This window comes from Danio rerio, chromosome 14 (genome assembly GCF_052040795.2).
Source record: "Danio rerio strain M-AB ecotype USA chromosome 14, GRCz13ab, whole genome shotgun sequence".
NCBI lineage: Eukaryota > Metazoa > Chordata > Actinopteri > Cypriniformes > Danionidae > Danio > Danio rerio.
The window spans coordinates 1,860,001-1,882,217 of NC_141034.1; the positions used below are offsets into that span (position 1 = coordinate 1,860,001).

The 22,217-nt window shown below is 40.8% G+C and overlaps 1 protein-coding gene across 2 annotated transcripts; it reads right to left on the reverse strand.

The window, feature by feature from the left end:
• Window positions 1-1,029: 1,029 nt before the first annotated feature.
• Window positions 1,030-17,646, reverse strand: hrh2a (histamine receptor H2a). 2 transcript variants are annotated; one of them, XM_087280808.1, is made up of 2 exons: window positions 17,580-17,646; window positions 1,030-4,875 (listed from the first exon to the last, which is right to left on the reverse strand). In XM_087280808.1, exon 2 carries the CDS (start codon window positions 2,260-2,262, stop codon window positions 1,153-1,155), a length of 1,110 nt encoding a protein of 369 aa, XP_087136934.1. In that variant the 5' UTR covers window positions 2,263-4,875; window positions 17,580-17,646; the 3' UTR covers window positions 1,030-1,152.
• Between the last annotated feature and the right edge of the window lie 4,571 nt (window positions 17,647-22,217).

Consider the following 22,217-nt stretch of genomic DNA (forward strand, 5'->3'; position numbering starts at 1 on the left):
ATGGGGAAGAAAGGGGATTTAAGTGACTTTGAACGTGGCATGGTTGTTGCTGCCAGACGGGCTGCTCTGAGTATTTCAGAAACTGCTGATCTACTGGGATTTTTACGCACAACCATCTCTAGGCTCAATGGAGAATGCTCCGGCAAAGAGGAAATATCCAGTGAGCGGCAGTTCAAATGCCTTGTTGATGCCAGAGGTCAGAGGAGAATGGCCAGACTGGTTCCAGCTGATAGAAAGGCAACAATAACTACCTTTAGGTAGTAAGTACCTTGCTGAATCTATGTCACGAAGCATTAAGGCAGTTTTGAAGGCAAAAAAGAGTCCAACCTGGTACTAGTAAGGTGTACCTAATAAAGTGGCCGGTGAGTGGATTTATGTACTTCAGGTAACCTGTAGGTTGATTGTCAGTCACTTTGTATGGCTGCTCATTTTATTATTTAGTCTTTTATGCTTGATAAAAACTGACCTCTAGATCAAATTAATTTTTAAAGAAATAGTTTTTCTACTAGCCTCAGTGAATTCCCGAAGATGTTTTTTCCTTCGCTGAATATCTGAAGTCTCAAAGCAGTTTTTCCTCTAGCAATTAACAGCTTAACTTTCAGACTTTTGATCGACAAACATTTTGTTCTGGCTTTAAAAGGCTTGCAGTAAAACACTGAAGTTGCATGCAGATAGAGTTTGTTTTTGTGTGGAAAAGAGTTCAGCGTCCTGAGGGATTAAATCACCACTTATAATGAGCATTAAAAATATGTTTGGGTACAAATAAACAGATTTAAAAATATATTTATATAATAGGAAATCAATTCCACATGCATATTAAAAAAAGAAATAAATGAAACAAAATATTTTTTAAATAAATAAAAATAAATAAATATTTATGTGTTTTTATTTACATATTTATTAGTGATATGTGACCAACACAAGTGTTTGGGAGTAAGTTTGATGCTTCTGCATAACCATATTACATCTAATGGCCACCAGAGGGCGTTAGAATGTTGCCACTCAATTGCAATTATATTTTCCCTTTTTTTCCTGTGTGTATTTTACGTTTGCACATAGCCATTGACATACAGTATAGCAAAGGAGCAAATACAAATACAGCAAGACAAAGTAACAGCATGTCAACAAACAGTTTTGTATAATTAATATATACTACCTTTTACTCCCATTAGCTACAATAGTAACCGTAGCACCATTTGTAGCGCTGTTATCGTCCAGCATCCTGTTTTCAGAGTCTTTCAGCAATACACAAGTTCTAGGCAGAAACCCCGCCCCTTTTGAAGAATGGGCGTGTCCAGTCATTGTCCCCGCCGCCGTTGCAGCTATCGGTATTGTTGTCTCTGTTTTACACCGTCTCCCTCCACACAGCAGCTTTGCGTAGGCAGATCTGAAGTCTCTGTTTAGCGTAGCGTAAAGTACAGGGTTTAGCGCAGAGTTGGCGTATCCCAGCCAAAGCACGACAGACTGCGCAGTCTGTGGAGGGTTTTCTTCGTTACGTATTCCCATTATCGTAAAAAACGTGAAATATGGAAACCAGCACACTACAAACGCACCAAGGACAACCGCGAGAGTCACCGTTGCTTTATGTTCGCGCAATGTTAGAATCGTCATGCCCTGCGAAGACGTCGAACCGCGACGCGTAGAAATAATCCGTTTCGCTTGCATCCTTGCGATGCGAAACACTCGGTGGTAGCTCCAACACATGGCCAGCAGGGGGAGATAAAACGTTGAGAAAGCATCCACGATGGCGTACGTCGGATTCAGCTCGAATCTACAGTCTCTAGCATGGTCGCCCTCGCGAATATTTTGCACGCTTAAATCGCGCGTATTCCATCCTAGGTGAATAGGCACGAATGAAACGCCCACCGAAACCAACCATATTGTCGCTAGAATCGCTCCGACTCGCCATGGAAGCACTAGCATTGGGTATCGTAGCGGAGCAGTGACCGCAAAGTAGCGATCCAAGCTAATGGCGAAGAGGTTGAGTATGGAGGCGGTGCATAGCATGACGTCCAGTGAGATGTAGATGTTGCAGAAGTGCGCCCCTAGTGGCCAGTCTCCCGTAACCTGGTAAAGAGTTGAAAATGGCAGCACGAGTGCGCCCAGTAGGAAATCTGTTACCGCTAGCGAAACGATGAAGCAGTTGGTGACGTTACGCAAGCGTCTCGTAGCATACACAGCCAGACAGACCAGAATATTCCCACTTACAGTGAGCAGGATGAGGACGGAGAGCGTCACAGCTAAAGCTATCTGGGATGTCATTCTGTCTGTTGTACTTTTTTGTATCCTTCTTTTTGTACTAGAAAGTAGAGCTGCACGATATATCGCAAAATAATCACGATAATAGGATATGAACTATACACATCGCTGAATATAAATTGCATTTAATTTATTTTCATCTAAATTTGACCAATCAGATGGGGCCTTACTATCTTTATCCCCGCCTCCTTAGTGGTTGCTGTTCTGCTATTGGCTAGAACAGATCAAAGGTAAACCCAGAGATGAAAATAAACACTAATGGGCGGAGCTGAGACGAGAGAGGAAAATGACAAGAGCCAATCAGAGGCAGAATATCTGCGCAGTGTTTTAAATACTAAACTATGTTTATCTAAATTTGACCTATCAGATGAGACCTTATTTTCTTTACCCCCGCCTCCTCAGTAGTTGCTAGTCTGCTATTGGCTGGAGCGATCAAAGGTGTACCCAGAGCTGAAAATAAACACTAATGGGCGGAGTCGAGATGGGAGAGGAAAATGACAACAGCCAGTCAGAGGCAGAACATATGCGAAGGTTTAAACTTATTCAAAGCGTTTTAAGGACTAAACATTTAGCTGGTTATCTAAATTTGACAAATCAGACGAGGCCTTACTAACTTTAGCCTCGTCTACTCAATAGTTGCTGTTCTGCTATTGGCTGGAACAGATTAAAGGTGAACCCAGAGCTGAAAATAAACACTAATGGGCGGAGTCGAGACGAGAGAGGAAAATGACAATAGCCAATCAGAGGCAGGATATCTGCGGAGGTTTACACTCAGTGTTTTAAAGATTAAACATTTAACTATGTTTATTTAAATTTGACCAATCAGATGAGGCCTTACTATCTTTAGCCCCGCCTCCTCAATAGTTGCTGTTCTGCTATTAGCTGGAGTGGATTATAGGTGAACCTAGAGCTGAAAATAAACACTAATGGGCGGAGTCGAGACGAGAGAGGAAAATGACAACAGCCAATCAGAGACTGGATATCTGCGGAGGTTTACCCTCATTCATAAAAGTTTTAAAGACTAAATGTTTAACTATGCTTATCTTAATTTGGCCAATCAGATTACTATCTTTAGCCCCACCTCCCAACTAGTTATTCAGCGATTGGCTTATCTAAATTTGACCGATCAGATAAAGATAGTCTTACTATCTTTAGCCCCACCTCTTCCAGCCTGCTATTGGCTGGAGCGGTTCAAAGGCTGAAAATAAACAATAGTAGGCGGAGCCAAGACAAGAGGACAATAACAGCAGCCAGCCAGAGTCAGAATATCTGCGCATAACTATTTATCTAGATTTAACAAATCAGATGAGGCCTTGCCATCCTTAGCCACGCCTCCTCAGTAGTTGTTCTTTTGCTATAGGCTGGAGCAGATCAAAGGTGAACCCCAGAGCTGAAAATAAACACGAGTGAAGACGAGAGGAAAATGACCGCAGCCAATCAGAGTCAGAATATCCTCGCAAGTTTTAACTCAGTGAGTGTTTTACGGACTCAATGTTTGTTTTATTAGTTTGAATTAGATCTGAAATGTGTATTTTACCCTGTTTATTGTACTATCACTTCATAAATAAATGATTTAAAAACAGCTAATAAAAATAACATGAATTTGTTAATTTGATGTTTATCTTAATTTGACCAATCAGATGAGGCCTTAGTATCTTTAGCCCCGCCTCTCCAGTAGTTACTGTTCTGCTATTGGCTAAAAGCTGAACCCAAAGCTGAAAATAAACTGTGGGCGGAGTTTAGACGAGAGAAAAATGATAACAGCCAATCAGAGGCTGAATATCTGCAAAGTTTGACTAAATGTTTGTTTTTAATTAGAGTTAATTAGATCTGGAGCGTATTTGACCTGTTTATTGTAATATAATTACATGAGTGATTTAAAAGCATAGTTATTAATATAGCATTTCTCTAGGGGAATGTTATACGGTATTGTTAACGCAGTAATCTCAAATCTTTCCAGTATCGTGCAGCATTTGTTTGGGTGCATGATGTTTTTGCAATTCTACAATGTCATGTGTTTGATTTTATGGAACATGCATGCTCGATTCTCGATTTGTAGACGAATATCTGTGATTTTTGTCCACATTTGTATTAGTGGAGAAATGCAGGGTTGTGTCTGTTTGTGTTTATCCTACTCTCTGCCAGTCTGAGCGTTCCCATAGCTCAACACTGCCAAGGTTGTGTATTTGATTCCAGGAAACGCGCATCCTTGAATCCAGCGCATAAACGCATGTCAGATTTTCTAGGTCGAGATGTTTGAAATGCAAAGTTTTGTAGGTCAATCTCCTCGGGGGTTTATTGGTAGAGAAACACCAGCAATTCAGGTGTGCGTTTGAAGGCTCAAGGCTGTGAGATTGCTTCCAGGGAATGCGCACGCTTCAATGCGTTAATGCAAAGCGCAGTGTAGTTTTTGTAGGTCATGTCACTTAAAAGGGTCTCCAGAAAATATTCCCAACGGTCTCCTTCCACACTGCAGGATATGTCCTCCATTACTCCATCTGTTTCTCTGTACACCTTCTGTCCATCTGAATGCATGTTCCAGACCTCCATTAGAGTGTATTTTGTTTCCCTCTGCTGGTCAAAGTCATGCATTACACATTTATTTTAATCTTCCACCTGTTTGAAAGAGAAAAGACACACATTAAGTCTAATATAATATAGATACGTTTTTTTATTAGTGATACGTTCCATTTAAGTACATTATTGGACATCATTGCATTCAATTTGCATGAATGATTTGCAATCAACTGGTTTCATTATAGCCAAGACGACTGTGTTTAGACGTCTATTAGACATCTTTTAAAAACAAAAATTGCTTGCTGCGAAAGTGTTTGCCCCCTACAGATTTTTTTTGTTGTGCATGCTAGTCACATTTTAACAGTTCAGATCATCAAACAAACTTAGATATTAGTCGAAGATAACACAAGTAAACACATCATGCAGTTTTAGAAAGGGTTGTTATGATTAATTGAAAAAAATACAAAATAATAACATTGCATTAACAACTACACTCACCGGCCACTTTATTAGGTACAGCAGTCCAACTGCTCGCTAAAGCAAATTTCTAATCAGCCAATCACATAGCAGCAACTCAATGCATTTAGGCATGTAAACATTGTCCAGACTAGTGTCCAAACTCAGTCCTGGAGAGCCAGTGTTCTGCATATTAAGTTCCAACTCCCAATCGAACACACCTGAACCAGATAATCAAGCTCTTTCTAGGCATACTAGCTGGTGTGTTGGAGGAAGTTGGAGCTAAACTATGCAGGACACCGGCCCTCCAGGATCGAGTTTTGGACACCCCTGGTCAAGACGACCTGCTGCAGTTCAAACCAAGCATCAGAATGGGGAAGAAAGGTGACTTTGAACGTGGCATGGTTGTTGGTTTATTTTTCCAGTTGGAGTACCTAGTTGAATCTATCCCACGAAGGATTAAGTCAAAAGTGGGTCCAACCTGGTACTAGTAAGGTGTTCCTAATAAAGTGGCCGGTGAGTGTACGTTAACAGTAACAATATTATATAACTCATTAGCAACAACAAACATGAAAACCAGTGTAAATAATGCAGAAAACAGTAAAGCAGAAGAAGCGTGAATTATTTATGGAGCAGCGAAGGCTGGAAAGCCCTCCTGTATCCCGCAGCTTGTCAGTCGTGCAGGTAAAAAGCTTGCAAAATCAGATTTTTCATAGAAATCTAAAGATGTTTTAGCCTATCATTGAGTCTTTGAGTAAATGTGTGTAAATATTAAAAAAAAATCATTATTATATTAATTTCAGTAATATATTAATGAATAATATGCAAATGTTTATATGGTTGGGGCGACACAGTGGCTCAGTGGTTAGCACTGTCTCCTCACAGCAAAAAGGTTGCTGGTTCATGGGTTTCCTCCGGGTGCTCCGGTTTCCCCCACAGTCCAAACATATGCACTATAGGGGAATTGATGAACAAAATTGGCTGTAGTGTATGAGTGTGTATGTATGGGTGTTTTCCAGTACTGGGTTCCCTACATAATAAGTTTGCGGTTTATTCTGCCCATGGCGACCCCTGATGGATAAAGGGACTAAGCCGAAGGAAAATGAATGAATGATTGCTTATGTGATTTATTTAGTTTGCGGTTTCTAAAGTAATAGTTTGTGTCTTTGAGTGGATATATTAAATGACACTTGCTTTGTTTACCAAACACGTTGATCTAATTGGATTTGCATGCGAAACTTTAAATACAAGTTAAAAAGTTTTTTTTTTTTATATTTCTTGTTTTAGTTGATTTTAGTTGCTATACTTTCCTAATCATTCTGTCATTTCTCTGCATCTGTCTGGCATTAATCATCGGTTATTAATATCATGTCAAAAAAAGATTTCAGCAGCTGTTTTATACCATATATGTGAATCATTCAGTGTTTTTCTTCCTTTTTCCTTCTACACAGAACCACTTCAAAACTTTTACAAAGACACTTTGAGATGTGTAGATCAGGGCTACATGATTAAAAATTGCAATATATATGAATACAATTTGTTTTCCAGCAATGGGTTGCAGCTGGAAGGGCATCCGCTGCGTAAAAAAACTTGCTGGATATGTTGGCGGTTCATTCCGCTGTGGCGACCCCGGATTTATAAAGGGACTAAGCCGACAAGTAAAGGAATGAATGAATGAATGAATGAATACAATTTCATATTCAGATGGATTTGGGGTAGTTCTGTAGGGCTATGCATCTGCATAAAATATAATACGTAATGTATTTGCATAAGTTCTTTCCTAATAGAACTATCCAAGCAATAAATGTTTCCAGAAAAAATATGAAAGCAATAGCGCAAAAGATACAAATGAAAAAAACAGTATGGTTTATGGTTTATTTTATCAGCTGTTTCCAATTTCAGCTTTGTGTTTTTGACTTTTTGTCCCCTTCTTGTGTCGGACTAATGCGCTGGTTAATGTATACTCCATCAGCTGTTTACATTTTTGTCTGTTTGGCGCCATCTTCTGTCTGAATAATGTGCAGGTTAGTGTATACTCCATCAGCTGTTTTCGTTTTTGTCTGTTTGGCGCCATCTAGTGTCTGAATAATGTGCAGGTTAGTGTATACTCCATCAGCTGTTTTCGTTTTTGTCTGGTTTGCGCCATCTAGTGTCTAAATAATGTGCAGGTTAGTGTATACTCCATCAGCTGTTTTCGTTTTTGTCTGTTTGGCGCCATCTAGTGTCTGAATAATGTGCAGGTTAGTGTATACTCCATCAGCTGTTTTCATTTTTGTCTGTTTGGCGCCATCTAGTGTCTGAATAATGTGCAGGTTAGTGTATACTCCATCAGCTGTTTTCATTTTTGTCTGTTTGGCGCCATCTTCTGTCTGAATAATGTGCAGGTTAGTGTATACTCCATCAGCTGTTTTCGTTTTTGTCTGTTTGGCGCCATCTAGTGTCTGAATAATGGGCAGGTTAGTGTATACTCCATCAGCTGTTTTCGTTTTTGTCTGTTTGGCGCCATCTAGTGTCTGAATAATGTGCAGGTTAGTGTATACTCCATCAGCTGTTTTCGTTTTTGTCTGTTTGGCGACATCTAGTGTCTGAATAATGTGCAGGTTAGTGTATACTCCATCAGCTGTTTTCGTTTTTTGTCTGTGTGGCGCCATCTAGTGTCTGAATAATGTGCAGGTTAGTGTATACTCCATCAGCTGATTTCGTTTTTGTTTGTTTGGCGCCATCTAGTGTCTGAATAATGTGCAGGTTAGTGTATACTCCATCAGCTGTTTTCGTTTTTGTCTGTTTGGCGCCATCTTCTGTCTGAATATTAGGCAGGTTAGTGTATACTCCATCAGCTGTTTAAGTTTCTCTCGGATTTGCATTTAATTAAGGATTTGAAAAACTATTACAGCTCAGAACAATGGTTTGTGTCTAATTATGTTTAATGGCAGGTAGCCATGTATTAACCGGGATAAAGTACATCCAGGATGGTTGTTTTTGCAGAACAAACATTTAAGTCTCATACAATAGTGCTTCACTTTGCGTCGGGTTGCCGATAAACCTGTCAGGCTTTATTCTGCGATAACAACCTCCTGGATGTACTTTATCCATAACATATAGTGCATTCTGCATGCTGTATTGATATTTAGCTTTAAAACCTTCCTGTTCTGCTAATTTCATCATATATTTGTATATTCAATTAAATTTTATTTATATATCACACTTTAAAACAAACATTACAGACCAAAGTGCTTAATAGTGTCAGAAAGAGTACAAATAAATACAAATTAAATACAATTAACAAACACTATATCATATTAAAAAGCCCAACTCGAAGTGAACACCAACATATACAGGTTTCCCTTTCAAAAGACCAATGCAGAAAGGCTTTATTTCGCGAATGTTCCAGGAGGTTTTATTATTATAAGGTTTCAGCTTTTATTAGTATTCCTCTCACACAAACACCAAGCCTCATGCAAATCTTTGAAAAGCGTGACGGGCAGGAATAAAAGTGTGTGTGTTTGTTTGACAGGATGTTGATTATGTTAAAGGCATAATTGCAGAGTAATGAAATGCTTTCTCCGACACCCACACTGTGATTGTGCTTGATTGTGTGTGATTGTGTGTGTGTGTGAGTTTGTTGACAGTTAAAAGGGAACACAATGCAGCAACACTCATATTAGAGTCGCGAACAACACACACGGCGCATTACGATCAAAGCCTGAGCGCGGATACTCCTATCTGCACACATTAGCTTTGTTCACTGTTCAAAGAAAACACACACTCACTCTTACACACACACAGTCACTTTTTGCTCCTTTTAGAGTAAGAGGAGACTCGTTAACGGCACATTCTTGCACGGACTCTAATATTCCCTATGAAAAATGCATTCATGTTCATGCTGCCTTCGCTTCCTGAAAACCTCACAGATCTTGTCCTTGTGTCCGTGCCGAGCATAAAAATATATACAGTTGAAATCAGAGTTATTAGTCCTCCTGAGTTAGTAACCCTCCTGAATATTTCTGTTTAAACAGCCCCTATTTTGCATTATAAAGGTCATATTTTGGTTTTGGGGGTCTCCAAAAACAGGCTGATATGCATGCAGGGTCAAAAACACTTTCATTGTCTTGTAATCTGCATTTGTTTTGACCGAATTATCCCAACGGCTCTCATATGAGTCGTTCAGCGATTCATTTGTTCCTAAACCCCTCCTTTGCATGATGCTGCTGTGATTGGTCCGATGACCCAGTCTGTTGTGATTGGTTGATTGCGTTCAGCATGAGACAGAGAGAATTGACCACCACAGCCATGTAGTAGCAGAGAGTTTGTGAGAGCCCAATGTGAGAATTAGGCTTGGGCGGTAATATGGTATACCGCGGGATCTAAAAATAGCTACGGTGTCAGTTTTAATACCGTTATACCGTCATAAAGAGCAATGCACTTTAATAGGAGACAAGTATTTAAGATTAAATATCCTTTATTTAATGCCTACAAATACGTATGCGGGATTGTCATCATGGGACAGTGTGGAGGAGGGAGAGGTGAGGTGGCGAGTCGCGCACCAAGTGACCTGCAGTTTGGCGGTATTTTCCGTTTCGACCGAAAGAGAAGGGAGACGTGGTAAATACGAAGAGGTCTACATTCCCGTTGCTGTACCGCGGGGGCCGAACAGATTTCTTGCGGTGCGGGAATAAATTTCCGAATAAAGCGCGGGAGCGGGGCGCGATCCAACAATATCACTCCCGAGCGAGCGAGCACGCGCACATCCGTGTGTGTGTGTGTGTGTGTGTGTGTGAATTAGAGAGAGAGAGAAGGAGAGAAAGAGAGAGAGAGAGAGAGAGAAAGAGCGTCGCTTGGTTCTCTCTCTCTCTCTGTGTGTATGTGAATCAGAGAGAGTGTCGCACGCAGAAGAATACAAACAAGACAAACAGGTGACCGCGAATCTAAGGTTGCATTTACGCTATTCAGTTTCTGAATGGTTTAGGCACAAGCCAACAGTTTGGTGGCGCTGTCTGAGTGTAACGGAGGCCAGCTAGTAGGTTCTGTGCTGGTAAACCTCACTCTTCTGACCTCTAAGGGTGCTCTAGCGACAGACGCCAGAGGCCATGGTCTTTAGGCTCCTTGGTAGAGCAACCGACTCCCATGCGGAAGGTCGCCGGTTCGATACCAGCTCGGAGCGGGTTGGGTGGCGTTGGACCGGTGGGGTTACATTGGTGCCGTGACCCGGATGGGAGTGAGGTTTAGGGGGGTGAGTGTAACGGAGGCCAGCTAGTGTGTGTTGTGCAGGTAAACCTCACTCCTCTGACCTCTAAAGGTGCTCTAGCGACAGACGCTAGAGGCCATGGTCTTTAGCCTCCTTGGTATAGAAACCGACTCCCATGTGGAAAGTCGCCGGTTCGATACCAGCTCGGAACGGGTTGGATGGCTTAGGACCAGCGGGGTTATATCAGCCTTACGTCATATATTTTTTTTATTATGCATGGTAATACCGAATATCGGGGTAAAATAGGGAGGAGGTTTGACGGTATCAAAATTTGGATACCGCCCAAGCCTAGTATGAATGCATAAAATCAATGCAGTTATACACCAGCGCAAGGAGACACAACCACCATGGGAAGGGGATATGTCCCCCTCTCTTTTAGAGCCAGACCATTTAGAAATAGTTGATTAATAATTATATGAACGTAAACTCATTCAGCTGCTTAAAATGTTGGCTCCGCACCTGGATGTTGGGATGGTTAGGAGGTCATGATGGACAGAGGGCAGTGGGTCCATGACCACAGAGAGTCAGGACCTCAGTTTAACACCTCATCCAATAGATGGCACTGCCTGAGCAGTGTAGAGTCCCCATTAATATACTAGGGCATTAGGACCCACACAGACCACAGGTTGAGCGCCCTCTGCTGGTCTCACTAACACCATTTCTAACACCAACCAGCTTGTAGTCTCTCATCCAGATACTTATCATGCGCACCCCTGCTTGACTTCAGTGGGCGACCATGTGAGAGTTGCAGAGAGCTAGCTGCCGACTTAAAGTTACATTTAAAGGCTTCACTAGGATAATTAGGGTAAAGTTAGGGTAATTAGGCAAGTCATTGTAAAACAGTGGTTTATTCTGGAGACAATCCAAAACTAATATTGCTGAAGAGGGCTAATAATATTGGCCTTAAAATGAGTTTAAAACAATTAAAAACTGCTTTTATTTTAGAAGAAATAAAACAAATAAGACTTTCTCCAGAAGAAAAAGCATTATAGGAAATACTGTGAGAATTTCCTAAATCTGTTTTATTTGGGAAATATTACAGAAAGAAAATAGAAATCATAGGAGGGTGAATAATTCTGACTTCAACTGTGTGTGTGTGTGTGTGTGTGTGTGTGTGTGTGTGTGTGTGTGTGTGTGTGTGTGTGTGTGTGTGTGTGTGTGTGTGTGTGTGTGTGTGTGTGTGTGTGTGTGTAGAGAGATGGAGAGAAGAAATTAATATCCAGTTCTGCTAGTCAGTATGTTTTTATGTCTACATCGTATATCTTAATGTGCTGCATGAAATATTAAGCTCCACATATCCCCAGATGGAATAAATCATATCAGTTCATTTTCTTTTCTTAAGAGTGTCATAATGAAATGGATAGACGGTGAAATTGCACTCATTCCTCTCCTTTAATTAAAGAGGGGACGCTCATTTCTGCCATGACGTCTAATGTGAGATCTGCCAATTTATTCTGGATTAGATGATAATTTAGTTCTTTAATCAGAAATGTGCTGCTTTATTAATAAGTTTTTCATTTACTTTGTAGTATGTTTTTTTTTCATTCACTTATTAACTACAGAAAGGATTTATTAACGATAACATCAAGTTGGGACACTATGGAAAGTAGTGATTTCCAAATTTACTTTGGCTTGTATTTCATTGCAGACAATTCATTCATTCATTTTCTTGTCGGCTTAGTCCCTTTATTAATCCGGGGTCGCCACAGCGGAATGAACCGCCAACTTATCCAGCAAGTTTTTTCTTAGCGTTTTTTTTTACGCAGCGGATCTCCTTCCAGCCACAACCCATCTCTGGGAAACATCCACACACACAATTTAGCCTACCCAATTCACCTGTGCCGCATGTGTTTGGACTGTGGGGGAAACCGGAGCACCCGGAGGAAACCCACGCGAACGCAGGGAGAACATGCAAACTCCACACAAAAATGCCAACTGAGCCGAGGCTTGAACAGCACTACCTACTGCGCCACTGCTTCGCCCTCATTGCATTTCATTTGTAAATAAACGTCCTTTCCTGTCATTTAAACCTGCAACACATCTCCCCAAAAATTTGGAAGTTGTGACATGAGCAGTTTAGGGCTGGTCAGCAGGTAAACTGGTTAAATAATGATGTGATGTGAAACAGGTGATGTCAACAGGTGATTGTAATCATGATTTGCTACAAAAGCAGCATCCAAGAAAGGTCCTTTAGGAGCAAAGACAGGCCGAGGATCACCAACAAATACATGTGAAATGTTTAAAAACAATGTTCCTCAAAGAAAGAGAGGAAGACATTTGGATATTTCACTTTCAACAGTGCAGGACATCATTAAAAGATTCAAGGAATCTGGAGGAATTTCAGTGTGTAAAGGACAAGAGTGCAAACCTAAGCTGAACAACCGGGATCTCCGATCCCTCAGGGGGCGCTGCATCAAAAATCCTCACTCATCTATAAGCCAGATCACCACATGAGCTCAGTGCTACTGCGGCAAACCTTTGTCAGTACCACAATATATAGTTACATCCATGAATGCCAGTTAAAACTGTACTATGTCGAAAGGAAGCCCTATGTTAACAGTGTCCAGAAGCGCCGTCAACTTCTCTGGGCTCAGAGGAAACACCCATACTCTCTTGCATTTAAACACATACACTATGGCCAATTTAGCTTATCCAGTTCCCCTATAGCGCATGTCTTTGGACTTGTGGGGGAAACCAGAGCACCCGGAGGAAACACGAAGAGAGCATGCAAACTCCACACAGAAATGCCAACTGACCCAGCCAGGGCTCTAAGTGACTTCCTTGCCGTGAGGGGATCGTGCTACCCATTGCACCACCGTGACACCGCTATATTCTAGTTATATGACTTATATACATAGAAGTAATTAACTGACTGATGAAAAAGCAGTAATAAACATAATAAATTATCCAGTACAAAGCAAACGGCATTGTCAACCAGACAATTCAAGTAAATTTCCTTCAGTGCATAAGAGAGAAACATAAGGAGATCTCTAGAATCTGGTGTCACCTTGTGCACATTGTTTCTTCTGAAGCCCCAGGGTATAAATTACAAGGGGTTTTTCTCTCAGGAGAAGCAGAGACCATTGAGAAATTAGCATCTCTCTTGAGATTAATGCTTTATATGCGTCTCTTCATCTGTGACTCGCTCTTTCTCATTATTCCTGGAAGAGATAAACCAGGATCAGACTGTTCTTCTTTTATAAAAACAAAAGTAATTGAAGCATGAAGCATATGGAGCTCGTGACAAACTTTAACTCTTTATTTGTCAGTGTTGAGAGCCACCTGTCTGATCTGCACATTGGATGCACTTTTCTGCTTCTCTCTTGATGGAAATCATCTGCATAACCGCATGTTAATTTTTAAAAAGATTATGAAATATTCAGCGTTTCCTTCGGCAATTGCTGGCGTGTCAGCATGGCACATCTGCCTTCTGACAAAACTCTCTTCATTTTACAGCATTTTATGTTGTTTTGCTTTTTTGCAAAGATGCAAGTTAAACTTTTAGTGCTCTCAAACTTGCTACTGAGGTGCTTTTTTCAACATTTGGAAAATGTATCCCTATATACATTTCTGGAGAGCATGCATTATGTAGCCAGAAGTACGTATGGCTGCATTTCATCTTTAAAACGAAAGCTACAGGGCGGTATAATGCCGTTCCTTTTCGCGCTTACCAGCTGATCACTTCATATGGGCGGCATTACCGCTGTTACCAGTTTGCTCAGTGGCTCGCCATGTACGTTAGGGGATTTGAGACGCAGAGTGGAGTTGACCATGATGACGGGGTTCGAATTCGGTGAAGAGTGGTTCCAGAAAGCAAGTAAAATAAAAACAAAAGCCAAAAAAAAGGAGAGAAAAATAAACAAGTAAATAACAGGTTGAGAATGTGGTAAAATCTGAAAATGTGGTAAAAATCAGGGCTTTTGTTTTTTCTGGATTGCTTTTGAAACACTATTGGTTGGGTTTAGGGAAGGAGGAGGGTGGGTCAGTTGATTGGTCAGTCAATCAGTCAGTTGACAGCGGTCTCTGGTGGATTTCGCACTCATGGGGGAAATTTGAGATCTGAAAAAGCATACACAGCAACCATTGGTGGGTTCACGAAAACAAAAACTGCATAAATACGTACCTCTTGGGATATATTTGGCGCTCTCCAGAAATGTATATAGGGGTACGTATCCATAATGAGCCTGAGTTGGTTATTTTATAAGATGTTGTCACTTGTAGAGAGGAGTTAAATAAATAACGACATGCATTATTTAGTGTATATTTCATACTAAGTGTGAAGCAGATTGGTTAGTTCTAGGATGAACTGCGGTGTGCACGCAGCATTCAGAAAAGTTCAGATGTTTTTCAACTTGCACACCATGTGCCCGCCGTGCACGTCGCATGCCTCCATTGGAAATGACCATTCGCTTGAGTGTGCATGGCGAATGTGACGTCATCGATGTATTTGCGTAGGTTCACTTTGGGTGTGCGCGACATGCTTTCAGCTGGTGGAGCCGTGAGGGCTTTTCTTTTTCTGGATTGCTTTTAAAAAACACTATCGGTTGGGTATAGGGAAATAGATGGACGGGTCAATCTATGCTTTTGAAATCACTATCGGTTGGGTATAGGGAAATAGGTGTGCGGGTCAATCTATGCTTTTGAAAACACTATTGATTGGGTTAAGGGAATGATGAGGGTGGGTTAGTCCGTCAGTCAGTCAACAACAGCCTCTGGTTGATTTACGTGAGAACAGCAGGCGCAAATGGCACTTGCGAGAGAAATATGAGATCTGAAAAAGCGTACCCAGTGGCTTCTGGTTGATTCACGAAAACAAAAACTGCAAAAAAACGGTAGGGGAGCCTTAAATATGTCACAGAAGCTACGTATATATATATATATATATATATATATATATATATATATATATATATATATATATATATATATATATATATATGGGTACATATCCATAATGAACCTGGGTTGGGTATTTTAAAAGATGTTGTCACTTGTAGAGAGGAGTTATATAAATAACGACATGCATTGTGTGAAGCAGATTGGTTAGTTCTACTTACATGAATCGCGGTACGCATGTGGCAATGGAAAAGTTCCGATGTTTTTCAACCTGCTCACCATGTACCCATCGTGCATGTTGTGTGTCTCCATTGGAAATGACAAATGACACCTGACGCGTTTGCTAGTTTGCTTGAGTGTGAGCAGGGAAATGTGACGTCATTGCTGTGTTTGTGTAGGTTCACGTGACATGCTTTCAGCTTGCGGAGCCACGAGGGCTTTTCTGTTTCTGGATAGCTTTTAAAAAACACTATCGGTTGGGTATAGGGAAATTGGTGGGCGGGTCAGTCTATGCTTTTGAAAACACCATCGGTTGGGTTTAGGGAATGATGAGGGTAGGTCAGTCGGTTGGTCAGTCAGTCAGTCGACAGCGGCCTCTGGGGGATTTAAGTGAGAACAGCAAGTGTAAATGGCACTCGTGAGAGAAATTTGAGATCTGAAAAAGAGTACACAGCGGCCTCTGGTGGATTCACGAAAACAAAAACTGCAAAACAAACGTACCTCCAGGGATGTATTTGAGTATTTGACATTTCATTTAAGTTAAATATGGATCACCTTAAAGAGATTTTGTCTGAAACAGGTATGATTGTACAGACATCTTTATGATCTGTCCATGCCTGATTGTAGGGATAACCAGATGACCAATAATTCTTGGCTAGAAATTGCAGCAGCAGTGGGAAAGGAGGAAAGATTTTGTAAAAGTTTGGAAAAACCTGGGGGATTTAGTTTGTTAAAGCTAAAAGAGGCCATGGCAGATGTGAAGACCCAGGTGGCTTCCCAAACCGACATATTTAAGTCATCTGGTGAAAATGCATTCAATTGAAATTGGTTTTCAACAATAAATGAAAAAGGTTTTTGGGCGGCACAATGGCTCAGTGGTTAGCTCTGTGGCCTCACAGCAAGAAGGTCACTGGTTCGAGTTTCGGCTGAGCCAGTTGGCGAGTTTGCATGTTCTCCCTGTGTTGTCGTGGGTTTCCTCCAGGTGCTCCGGTTTCGCGCACAGTCCAAACACATGCGCTATAGGGGAACTGATCAACTAACCTGGCTCTAGTGTATAAGTGTGTGTTTGATTGAGAGTGCATGGGTGTTTCCCAGTGCTAGGTTGCAAGTGGAAGGGCATCAACTGCGTAAAACATATGCTGGAATAGTTGGTGGTTCATTCCACTGTGGCGACCCCTGATAAAATAAGGATTAGGGTTAGTTAGCTGAAGGAAAATGAATGAATGAGTGTTGTCAAAACACAGCAAATTGAGATGCCACACAGACTTCAAATGGCTCTGTGTCTAATTCAAACCCCGTCCACACAATAGTTAGAGAACTGCCTCCAGAAGTGGACAGGTGGCGTCTCAGTTGTGTTTACTTGCATATCTGATATTTCCAGCACATACAGTATAAGTGGCCGCTCTGCGCCGCTCATCCATTGCCTTGTGAACGCATTTGTCAGTGTGTTCCCCTCGTCGGGGCGTCTGTGAGGAATACACACCGTCGTCTTTTCATCACCGTGGTCGTCATGGGTGTCGGGTTGCTAGGCGACCGCATCCTTTTAAACGTATATCATCTCTGAAGTAAACTGAAGAGGACACGTGTTTGATCCCTCTGACGCACACACACACAAATGAAACAGTCGACATTGATCTGCCTCCAATCAAACACCGCAGAAAAATAACCAGCGTTGACTTCTTCATACAGAAATCCGCCTCTCGCTGCTGGGAAAAATTGCAACCGAAGGGATCAGAAGAGATCAAGTCTGTCTAGACGCATATAAAGCAGCAAGTCTTCATCCGCAAACTTCTAATGAGCGGAGTACACACGCTAAAAGTCACACACACACTCTTGTCCTCATCACGCTTTTCCATTTGCGTGGTCAGTGCATGCTTTAGCTCAGAGTTTTGTGGTAAACAGCTGTCAGATGCATTCGTTCAGCAACATCTTAATCTAGTTGCACATTCAAGACAGTTGAGTGTGTAGTTTAATGCTGTAATTAGATTTTAGCGTGTATGTGTGTGTGTGTGTGTGTGTGTGTTTGTGAAATGCAGCGGTAACTCACCCAGGACGACCTTCATTCTTCAGCTACTCTTTCCCTTCTCTCTCAGTCTCTTTTTTTTCACACACACACACACACACACACACACACTCACTCATACTCATGCATGTACACACACTCAACTCAACACACTTCTTCAGGCAGCCAATCAAATGCTTCTCTCTGTACTCCTCTCTCTCTCTCTTTGTGCGTTGATGGAACGGAGGACGGAGCAGGTGATTTCTGCTGTGTTTTCTCCGCAGCTTCACTGCAGACAGAATATCAACACATCATTCATGATGCAAAATTATTGTTTATATATATATATATATATATATATATATATATATATATATATATATATATATATATATATATATATATATATATAAATAAAGTATAATATATATATATATATAAAGTATAATAACATATATAAAATATAATTAAATATAATTAAATTAAAATATAATTAAATAACTAAATTGGCCGTAGTGAATGAGTGTGTATGGGTGTTTCCCAGTACTTTGCAGCTGGAAGGGCATCCGCTGTGTAATACATATGCTGAATAAGTTGGCGGTTCATTCTGCTGTGGTGACCCCTGATTAATGAAGGGACTAAACCTAAAAATTAATGAATGAAAATAAATTAATCTCAATTTTTATTTTGTAAAAAATCAGATCATATAAATTTTATATTTAGTAAATTTCCTATATCAGAATGGGACTAATTTGATTAGTAATATTCATTAATAAGAAATTAATAACAAAAATTATTACACAATTATATTATATTATTTATAATAAGTATTATTGAATTATTAATTATATATAAATGATTACAAAATTTCCAAATAAAAATCTCAATTTTATTTTATATCAAAAGTCAAATCATATAAATGTAATAAAAAATTTATTTTATACATTTCCAATCGCAAATTTATCAACATTTGATTAGTAATAGGGATTATTAAGAACTTCATTTGGACAAATAATAAATTAATGCAAAATAAATTATTAAAAATTTTAATTACATATAAATGATTGCAAAATTACAAAATAAAAATCTTAATTTTTATTTTGTGTCAAAATCTATTCATAGAAATTTAATATTAGGTAAATTTCATATTGCAAATGTATTAAAACAGAATTTTTGATTAGCAATATGCGTTGTTAAGAATTAAATTTAGACAAATAAACAATTATTACGGGCGAGGCAGTGGCGCAGGAGGTAGTGCTGTCGCCTTAGAGCAAGAGGGTTGCTGGTCTGAACCTCGGCTCAGTTGGCGTTTCTGTGTGGAGTTTGCATGTTCTCCCTGCCTTCGCGTGGGTTTCCTCCGGGTGCTCTGGTTTCCCCCACAGTCCAAACACATGCGGTACATATGAATTGGGTAGGCTAAATTGTCCATGTTTCCCAGAGTTGGGTTGCAGCTGGAAGGGCATCCGCTGTATAAAAACATATGCTGGATAAGTTGGCGGTTCATTCCGCTGTGGCGACCCCGAATTAATAAAGGCACTAAGCCAAAAAGAAAATGAACGAATAAATTAATTAAAAATTATTAATAATTATTTATATATGATTACTAAATTGCACCATAAAAATTTTCAGTCTTATTTTATAAAAAAATTAAATAATATAAATTTAATATAGTTAACTGAGCTTTGCATTTATTATAAACGTTATGAATAATGTAATTTGTATAAATAATAAATTAATACAAAATAATATTCATTCATCATGGTTTCATCATATTCAACCCATCTCTGGGAAACATCCACACATACACACACACTCATACACTATGGAAAATTTCGCCTACCCAATTCACCTGCACCGCATGTCTTTGGACTGTGGGGGAAACCGGAGCACCCGGAGGAAACCCACGTGCAGGCAGGCAGAACATGCAAACTCCACACAGAAACATCAACTGAGCCGAGGTTCGAACCAGCGACCCAACAACCTTCTTGCTGTGAGGCGAACGTGCTACCCACTGCGCCACTGCATCGCCCCAAAATAATATTAAATGAAAAATTATTATATATAAATGACTACAAAAATTACAAAATAAAAAATCTTACATTTTTATTTTGTCAAAAATCTAATAATATAAATTGAATATTTAGTAAATTTCATATTGTAAATTAATTAAAACTGAATTTTTGATTAGTATATGCATTATTAACAACCTAATGTGAACGACTTGAAAAATAATTTTCTCAATCTTGTGATTGTTTCTTTTTTTGTTACAAAAAATCAACACTTCTGGCTGGTTTGGTGATCCATGGGTACAATAGTGAATCAGTTGGCCAACATGTTTCACTGAAGCGTGTGCTTTAGGCTAGATGCTGCGCTACGTTTATCAGTTGATCAAATGTAAATTGAGGTAAAGTTGGTTTTATATTCACACATTCATTCAGTGACAACTTGTGACCTACTCCCTACTACCAGGCTATTTTGAATATTCAGTCAGAAATAGCATGCAAGTATGACTTCAAAACAGCATTAGCTTTTTAATTAAGGCAAGTTTATTTATATAGCACATTTCATACACAGTGGCAATTCAAAGTGCTTTATATGAACAAGAATAAAAGAAACAAGTAAAAGAAAAACATAATAAAAATGATTAAAAAACAACATAAAAACAGATCAAATGTGATATAAAAGAATGAAGAAGAAGAGAAAAACATAATAGTGCGATCTGTTGGACGCAGCACAGTGCTCATTCAGTAAAGGCACAGCTGAACAGATGTGTGTTCAGTCTTGATGTGAATATGCCTAATGTTGGAGCGCATCTGATCATTTCTGGAAGCTGCTTCCAGCAGCAGGGGGCGCTGTTAATGGCTGAAGGCTGAGGCAGTACTCACACTAGGTACAGTTGCCTCGAACCGGGCCAAAGCACGCCTGTCCCCCCTCCCGTCTGCCCAGACGGCCCGCGCTCACACCACAAACGGGCTTCGGCACGCTTACGTCATCGCTGCTGCACTGTTCAGTGAGAAGCGCTCTCTCACTCAGCAGCACAGTGGAGATTTCTCTAGTTATGTCGTTTCAGTCGTTTGATATGCCGTCAAATATTTCGCCAAACAGTCCTTAGGGATGCGGGGACACGCAGTCAGATATTTCGTCGAACAGATCCGCCACTTTTGGCGCTCATAAACAATCATAAAGCTCTCGTGCTGCAGGAATGAGGAGGTCTGCTGAAGGTGCAGCTGTCGTGCAGTGAGGGGTTTGCGTCTTTAATAAACTACGGCAGTTTGCGTTCACTGAACAGTAAGAATGATTCAACCCGGGCTCATTGTGGAAACATAGCCCCGCGGACGTTTCTACGGACCGCGATTTACGTCCCGGGAGGTACGTATTCGAGCATTTTTTGTTTTCGTGGATCTGCGAGAGGCCGCTGTGCGCGCTTTTTCGCGTCTCGGGCGCCTCTCGGGAGTGCGTGGCGTTCGCGCCCGTGCCGTTCTCGCGCGAAAAGCCACCGGATCGAGAAAAAAAAAAAAAAGCAAAAGCCCTCGTCTTCGATTTCGACCGCGTTTTCGGATCCCGCCGCGTTCTCGCCCTTATTTTTCGGATTCCGTTTTTCGTCTTACCTGATTTCCGGAACCTGCTGTTCCCCGGACTCAATCCGGGGAACTCCTCCTCCTCGTCCGGGGCCTTCGCTCCGCCGACGCAACGCTGTGAGCTAAGCGGACAAACTGGTTGCATCGGGAAAGCCCTCCACTCGGAGGCGAGCAGTCGGCCGTCGAGCGTGAAGAGGAGGAGCGGAGCGGCGCCACACCGCCCCGCAGCGTTTGCTCGAAAAAAACCAAACGCGGCCTTTACGTACCTCCGGCCACGTAAATCGCGGTCTCCAGAAACGTCCGCGGGGCTACGTTTCCAGAATGAGCTTGGGTTGGAATGATTCATAAATCCATATGAAACAGTCCCTTAAAAAACACGTCTCGCTTTCAGTTTCGGGCTTTGGTGCGTTTTGCGCACACACACAAGCGTACCGCGCCAAAGCCCAAGTGAACCGGGCTCAGGCCAACCTCTTCCAACTGGGCCATGGCCAGCCAAGTGAACCGTGCTTGTTGGGTTTGTATTCAGTGAGCATATCTGTATTGTATTGAGCTCCTAGGCCGTTTAGTGATTTATAGACCAGTTATAATACTTTAAACTCTACAATATGAGCCAGTGTAAAGATCTGAGGACAGGTGTGATGTGCTCTGATTTTCTGGTTCTGGTCAGAATCCTGGCTGCAGCGTTCTGGATGAGCTGCAACTGTCTGATTGTCTTTTTGGGAAGGAGGAGTCTATTACAGTAATCCACCCTGCTGCTGATAAAAGCATCAACAAGTTTCTCCAAATCCTCACTGGAAACAAAGCATCTGATTACTGATTACCTTGTAATGTTTTTGAGATGACAGTATGCTGATTTACTGCCTGCTTTGACATGACTATTGAAACTCAGATCTGTCTCCAGAGTCACACCAAGATTCCTGACCTTATTTTGTGTTAATTATGCACAATGCTGTACTGTAATAGTCACTGACTGCTGATTATATGAGTATGATGTACAATTTGCAAAGAACACTTTTCTAAAAATATAACATTAGCGAGAAAGTCTGAATGTGCGAATGTCAAACCAACTTCACCCCAATGAAATATAAAGGCCAAAAGAGGAAGA

Bases quoted from the DNA above. Each gene is read 5' to 3' on its own strand.
- hrh2a (XM_087280808.1), bottom strand. From the start codon at position 2,262: ATGACATCCCAGATAGCTTTAGCTGTGACGCTCTCCGTCCTCATCCTG.